General features: G+C 42.0%; 1 protein-coding gene across 1 annotated transcript in view; it reads left to right on the forward strand.

Moving 5' to 3' along the window:
* The window catches only part of PCP4 (Purkinje cell protein 4), a 52579-nt gene extending 46851 nt beyond the window's left edge, over positions 1-5728 (forward strand). The window contains exon 3 of the mRNA XM_071430160.1: positions 4923-5728. Coding sequence (XP_071286261.1) covers positions 4923-5050 — 128 coding nt within the window. The 3' untranslated portion in view covers positions 5051-5728. The remainder of the gene's footprint in view (positions 1-4922) is intronic.
* Positions 5729-8001: the final 2273 nt, after the last annotated feature.

The raw sequence follows: 8001 nt of genomic DNA on the forward strand, positions 1-8001 counted from the left end.
ATCCCCTTTTCCACCTCACTAACCTTTTCCCTTCCCTGAGCAGTTTTGGGAAGGACTGGTCTGTTTAGGCTGTGTTCAAATGTCAGAAAAGACTGCTTTAAACTTTTGGCCCATATGGAATAAGCAATGTTTCCTTTTCCCAGCGTTATCACAATTCGTTTTACTTCATAGCTGAAAAGTAAATGAAAGAAATAGCCGGAGGCACATTTGTGAATAATTACATTTGCACCACATTTCTTCAGAGTTTGATGGGTAGATTTATGTGTAAGATTTTATTGTTTTCCTTCAGCTTCATTATCCATCCAGTGTTTGCCATGGATCACAGGGCGCTGTAGCAGATCATGGAGACAGCATTCTAATGCTGTTTCATCTGGAAAAGGAAAACACAGATCTTTTTTCAGCTGCAGCAGTGCAAGATGATGGGAGACTTGGAAAGCAGCTCATTAGTTGCTGCTTCAGGCTCTCCTGCTGGGATGAGTACTGCCTGTGGGGAGGGAAAACCTGTGCCCTATAAATTGTCTCTGACTGCAGCCCTGCAGTGTGGTGGTGCTGGGGTGTGGGGAGCCCCTTTTCAGCAGGAATTTGATGTTCTCTGTGGCATTCACATTCTCTGAAAGAAATTCCTTCACCCAGGATTTTTCTCCTGGGAAGCTGAGAAGCCTCAGAGAACAGGAAAACAATTCTTATCTCATTTGCTTCTCCTGTGTTGTGCTCATGTGGAATGGGTTTGGAGATTGTTTATCCACAGGTGATTGTTTCATTGGATTCTGCTGTGAGTTGTTTTCACTCTTTGGCCAATCAGGGCCAAGCTGTGTTGGGACTGGAAAGTGTCATGAATTTTCATTATTATCTTTTCAGCCTTCTGTAAATATCTTTTCTGTATTCTTTAGTATAGTTTAGTATAGTATTATTTAATATAATATAGTATTTAAAAGTAATAAATCAGCCTTCTGAGATCATGGAGTCAGATTCATCATTCCTGCCTTCTTTGGGACATTTCCCAGAAAATACAATAGTTCTCCAAGGAGTTTGTCCCACCACCAATCAGATTTGCCTCAATTGGCACCAGAGCCAGTCCATGGTTAAATTGATTTTGGGAAATTCATTGGGTAACAATCTTTAGTTATGGCCAACAACTGCTGGCAGTGATCAGAGCCCAGCAGGGCCAGGCACTGGCTGCCCTGGTTTGCCAGGGTGTTCAGAAGAGTCCAGCAAAGTATGAAGGAATCTTTCAGGGAAAGCCTTGCAATAGCTGAGTTTAGTGGGAAGGGTTAGGGGGATTTATTTATTGTGGTGCTAATGAAAGCAGATCCCCTCTCAGAAAGCAGAAAATGCAGGCCAGGGCTAATCAAAAATCTCTGAATCTGTAAAATCATAAGAAGATTGTGAGTTTAAGTCTGCAAGTGTTGTCTGTTAAAACAACATTTTGTTTTCCCTGGTTTTCTCCTGGGGATGGGTGTAGTCCAGGTATCCTCAGATATCCATATGAAACAAAACATCATTTAATTTAGAAAGTGAAGATACCAACAAAATGTTGTGTGTGGCAGAGGGTGGGGAGGGAATCCTGATCCACCTTTATTGCCACATCAAGGCAGCTTGGAAGAAGGTGGTTTGCCATCAGAATGGTTGGCCCCCAGCAGCAGGAATGGAAAAAATCAAGTCCAGGAGTAAAACCTGTGCCAGTGCTTACCTGTGCTCTGGCCTGCTTAGAGTGAGAATTTCCTGGGTTTTCAGACCATTTCCAAGCTAATTATCCCTTGTGAAAGGAAAACCAGGAGGGCATGAAAGAGAAGCATTTCTACAGGCTTGCTTTCAGCTCTCTGCAGAAATTTAATGATTTGAGGACTCAAATCCAACAGCCTGCACGCTTGAGATATGTGAACAACTACTGACAGGTAAAAGTTACTGTTCCATGGGTGGATATGGAGTAGGAAGGGTGCAAAAAGGCTTTAATCTTTCCATCAGTGCACTGAGGTGATTTCTAGTCTGTGCAGGTCCTGAGCCCAAGCTGGGTTTCCATTGTAATTAATTGGTTAATTCTAAATTTGTAGAATCAGACAATGGTGTGGGTTGGAAGGGACCTTAAAGATCACCTGGAACTCCTTCTCCCAACCAGTAAAACTGTGTTGTTTGCAGGGTGTGATACTTCTTAAATCACAAGGCTGCTTTTAGGGAAGCAGCTCAAGGTAAAAGCTAAAATTTTATTCCCTTAGACAAAGCCCAAGCTGGCACTCCACTGAATTTTCTCTGCAGATTGACAGTCCATCTGGTAAAGTATCTGTGTTGTGACAGGTATCGATAGGAAATGGTTTGGGGAGAACTCCAAGAAAATCTACTCCCAAAATCTGGGAAATACCCAATCCAGCTCTTTCCAGTTTAACACAGGATTTAAACTCTTTAAGAAAATATGTCTGTGCAATTATATATTAATATATATATTCTCTATGTATGCAAATGTGGATGGTCCATCCATGTATAAAAAAGTGAAATATGGGCATAGGGAGAAAGAAAATTATACAGATATATCCATTCTATTACATTACCTACATAGATAATGCACATGTTGTTTTGTAATGTGTATTATGCCTATATGTGTAATCATTATATTTCCCTACCATCTGCTAATTATGAATTTCTCCTTTACTCATATAAATATCTTGGCCCATTTGAACACTTCTAATTTCTTAATTACAAGTCCAAGTCATGGCTTAAAACTTCTTGTCCTAACATTTTTCAGTCGTGATAAGAAAACAGAAATATAGGAAGAGTTTTGGTTTTGAGTCAACAATTGTAGGTTAAAAGAAATAAAAGCAAGTCAGACCTTAAGATATTGTGAATTATGTATTGCAGTTGATTTTAAAGCAGTGATGATGGCATCAAGCAAATATTTAAGTGCCCTGGAAATTTTAGAAACAAATTAAATGCTGCATTTTCTGAAGTGTTAATGTGAGATTGCTGAGTCACTGTTGCAAGTTAAGATAGTGCTAAAACTTGGCTGTAATAGGAAATGAGCTGTACAAGCCAGATTTCCTCAAGAGGTACAGACCCAATTGTGTCTGTTCATCCACCCATCTGGTTTTCCCAACTGGCATTTCCAAAGGACAGCAATTATTCCACTGAAAGGCTAAAATCAATGGATAGACTCCACTTCTACTGTTAGGTTGCCTTTAACCCATAAATACCAAATAAAAATCAGTTCCAGTTTCTCCTTGGCTGTGTCATGTCCGACCTTCACATCCCTTTCCCCACGGAAGATAAACTATAATTGTATTTCTGTATTGCTTGAATAGCCACACAAACCATGCAGATTCTCAGATTTAATGACATGATTCTGTGATTTAATGACATAAAGTTAATGGATTGATTTTGTTCCACAAAAGTCTTTGTTTTGATAGCTTAGCTTTTCATTAGCCTGTGTAATAAAATTTGGTGAGCTCTCAAGCTGTTCTTTTTATCCAGATTTTCTATTTCTTCTTCCATTATCATCTTTCTTCTTAAATGTTTTCTAAATAAAACAAAATACTTAGTGAACATTTCTCTTACATTAGCATAGCTGCATTTATTTGATTACTGTAGTTAAAATAAAATCAATATGGGATATTGCAAAACCTTCCCTTTAAATATTTCCTCAGTTTAGAGTGGTCCATAGAATATGGACACAAAAACTGAGTTCTGAGTAAGAACAAGAAGTAAAGGCATGAAATCCTGCAGGTCTCATACTAAAACCATGGAATGGCATCCCTGTTTTCTAGTGTGCAGGACAGAGACTATGGTGGATAAGTTTATTTTCATTTAAATATTAAAATGAAAATAAATTGCCTTTATTTGCATTAACCCTACTTGGGGATGAGCATCCTGGAGGTATTAATGCCAAGAATGAAAAGCAAAGTGGTTGAAAATGGGTGAATTCCCCCAAGCAGAGCTCCCTGTACACCCCTGGTGTGACGTGCCCTGCAGGCTGGCACACAAGAGTGGCATCAGAGAGTTTAACAAACCAGTTTACAGTGAAAAACTCAATGCTGTGACAAGGTTAGTGGGGCAGACGTGCTCCCACCAGCTCAGTCCAGGCAGTTTAGGGTTATCTTTGCAAGCAGGGCAGGAATTTTCCCAGGACTGCACTTTTAACTTGTAGGTGGGTGAAGGAAAATTCAGCAAAGTCAGCTGGGTTGGCCACGTGGAGGCCGAATGCAGCTGAAGGGAAAGCTGGGAATAAAGGAAGGCAAAGAGCCAAGGATTGAGGATGAAAGACAAGAGCAGAGCCTGGAGAGAAGTGAGGGAAGCAGCACAGTGGTGGAGAGATTGGACATAAATGATTCAGAGGGGAAGAGCTGTGCGTGTTGGAAGGGATGAGGCAGGAAATGAGTGGAAAGGATGGAAATTAGCCTTAGGATGTATTATCTCTTCCTCTCATGTTGGAGGTGTGATAAGAACAGGGTCTTAATGCCTCGACTTTAAAATATTTTACTCTGCCTCTTTTTTTAGAGTAAACATGGAATAATTTAGGTTGGAAAGAACTTCAAGTTCTCCCTGCTGGGTGGCACAGAGGAGTCCCTCTGTCCCTCCCCGCTGGCTCCCTGTGCTGGGGGCACTTGCCCAGATGCTGGGTGAGTGCTGAGCACCCCTTGGATGTTGCTCCTCAGTGCCCAGCTCCCCAAACTCTGTCACTGGGAGGGACTTGGTGCAACTTGTGCCAGGTTTTTTCCCTGAATCTGCTCCCCCTGGCCATGTCTGTGTCTATTGATGCCTTTTCCTTGGTATTAAAATTGAGATATGGTTAAGAGATAAAGGGCTTTTACCTCAGTATTTAATAAGGATCTTTAGGAAGGAGGAGAAAGCATCACAATTTTCCACCTGTGCTGTTCAGAGATCATCCCTGTCTGAAAAAGCTGTTGATGTTTTTTGTTCTGTTTCCTTTTGAGCAGATGGGCAAAAGAAGGTCCAAGAGGAGTTTGACATAGACATGGACGCGCCAGAGACAGAGCGGGCGGCCGTGGCGATACAGTCCCAGTTCAGAAAATTCCAGAAGAAAAAAGCTGGCTCCCAGTCCTAGTAGCTACCTCACAGCTCAAAACAAAGTAATCCTGAGATGATTTATCAAGATCAGAAATAACACAAAGATGCATGTACAGAAATTATCAATATTTAAAACCCCATTGGCAGATAACAACCCATGAGCTTGTGTGCGACTTCATCCCAGATGTTTCACGCCCATTATCCTCTGTAACTCACCATTTTACTTGATGTTGTAATAAAAAGTTAGGGTGAAGTAATTAAAGTGTCTGCCTTCATCTGTCTTTCCATATTAATCCAGCAAGTGCAGCGTTACAAATGAGCCCAGCCCAGATGCCTGTTTCCCTCTCCACCTAAAGCTCAGAGTCATAACAGCACCGTATGTTGCAGGGATTTTTGCTGAGGGATGAGATAGATGCATCTCAGCCCTGCTTCCCTCATTTGGAGAATTCCAGCTGCCAGCAAAATGTGAAAATAAAATGACTTTCTTGTAATGAGCTGAAAGTTTAAAAAAAAAAAAAAGAGAAAAGTTGCAGACAGAAGCTGGCATGAGGGGTGTAGGAAGCAGGGAGCAGTTTATTTTTGTCTTGCAAGTGTGTCAATAAAGTGGTTTGAGTGGGGAAATTGTGCCTGTCCTTCCTCTTTGCATGATAACATTCAGAGATCTTGGACCACATTGACTGTTATGGAAAGAAAATAATAAACCAGACACAAAATACCTTTGGAAGTTTGGGATTGATTTTTGTCTGTAAAAATAGAAACTGACCATCTAAACTCTATTTCTTGATGTGGTGTTTCAGTCTACATAATCAACAACTGTTTCTGTGCCATCTCTTTATTTCCATTTTATTTCCAGTGTTTGAGGAGTAAATCCTAACAAGCTTCCTGTGTCCATTTGCATTGTTCTGTATTCATCTTTGAGCCCCTTTGTTGCTGTGTTAGCCCAGCTTTGTTTGGATCAACAAAAATCAGCTACAGCGTGTCTGAAGTGGGGAAGGGAGCGGTGACAGCCTGCCAGCCTTTCAGCCCTTCAGGGGGCACAGATCCAGGTGTCATTCCCAGCTCTGCCCAGGGGGATTCTTTTCCTCCTCTCCCACCTTCCACAGGAGTGTTTGATCACCAGAGCGAGGGACAAATGCACCATTAATCACATTTAAACTGAAATCCAGAGCAGGGGGCAGGAGCAGAGGGAAGGAGGGACCTCATGGCCTTCCCAAGGAGCCCATCAGGACAGCAGTGCTGGAGGGGGGCAGAGCTGGGGGATTACAAAGGAAAAGGGAAAACCTCCTGCAGGTTAAGGCACTTGTGGTGTTGGGCATCATTTTAGAGGGGGTGCCAAGAGCTCTGGCCCTGTGCTGGTTACAGGGAGCCCTCAGGGATGCTGAGCAGGAGCAATCCTGTGGCCAGTGAAGGAAGCATGTAGCAAACATGATTTGTGAGCTGCTTAAAGCTGGGTGGGAAGGCCCAGAGAAGTTTTTTTAGAAGTCATTTTGGGAGGGGAACACCCAGACCCTGCCTGTGGCACCTCTGTCTGTGTGTCAGGTCCCAGGCATGACTTTCCCACTCATCACCTGCAAAGTGAGTGTCCTCCGAGCTGCAGCTCAGTGCTTTCATTGTTTATTTTTTTTTATCAGCACTGTTCCTCTGCATTGGAGAATTTCACAAATAAACCTCAAATAACAGTGCTGCTGTGCTCAAAGTGTGGTTTGTGGAGGCCCCAGTTCCCCCACTTGTCTTTCACAGCAACTGCTCACCATATAATGATAGCCTAAGCATAATAATCTAAAAATTGTAATGGCTTTGGATTGTTTTGGTGCCATTTTGTTTAGATGAACATATATTTGTAATAAAAGACTGCATTTGTGTTCTGCATTATGTCATTTGAAACAGCATGAGCTCTGTAATGGCTACTTAATTGAATAAAAACTATGGGTAAGCACTAGGCTTTTATATTTGATCTGACATTCCTTGGACTTAAATTTCCTACACAACAGGAATAATCATATGGTTGGGACACAGGGAAAATGATTGCATTATTGAAGCACAGCAACAGGGGCTGTTAGTAAATGAATTATGGCTCTTTCAGCAGCAGGGCTTTTCTTCAATGTGCAGTTCAGAGTGCACCTTACAGACACAGCCCTAATGTACAGAGAAACAGAATGAGGAAACGGTGATCTGGCATGAGATTTGGAATAATTGTGGCTGCCCCTGTCAGACAATTTCCTTTTCATATAAATATGTTTGCACACAGATTCATGTTCCCAGGAGAGCTTTCTTGCTCCTGAGTCTTGCTCTTCACTCATCTTTTGCCCATATCCAAGGTGACAGCTGTTAATTTCTTTTCTTACCACTAACTCAAACTTTTCAAAGACCTCTCTGGGTTTGGCTGAGGTGAGAAAAGGAATTGGATTCAACCAGGATGGGTGAGGGAAGACAGTTAATATTCCAGAGATAATGTGGGTCTTTTAACTAACTAATGTGGGTCTTTTAACTTACAGACACTCACTGAGCTCTGCCTAACTGTGAGTAATGCAGTAGTGGAAAGAAAGATTTAAATTAGGGGGATATCTATGGTGATAACCCCAAAGTTCCCATAGGTAACATAGAAGAATACTCAGAGCAGTAGATTTTGCAGGAAAAGAGGTTGTGGCTCCCACCCCTGACACCCACACCCTCCCCAGGCACATCCATGCTGCCTCTGCTCCAAATTGCTGCCAGATTATCCCAAAAGAGAATAACCTACAGCTGAGTGATCAGAACAATTGCCTGAGCCTGTGAAATCCTTAGTTCACATCGTTGCCTGGACTGTAAAATAACCTGTGGAAATAAACACAGAGGAGACCAAGAGAAGGAACCAAAAGCCATGAAAATGCACAGGAATGCCCACACGAGGAAAACAGCAAAGAATGTGGAGTCTGTCAAGTTAAAGAGAGAAAAGCAAACCTGTGGGGGAAGTGGGGAAGTGGAGGTTTTGCAGAAAGTAGAAATGAG

This window comes from Agelaius tricolor, unplaced genomic scaffold, assembly GCF_023055355.1.
Source record: "Agelaius tricolor isolate 1412-34295 unplaced genomic scaffold, bAgeTri1.0.p SCAF_7, whole genome shotgun sequence".
Lineage (NCBI taxonomy): Eukaryota > Metazoa > Chordata > Aves > Passeriformes > Icteridae > Agelaius > Agelaius tricolor.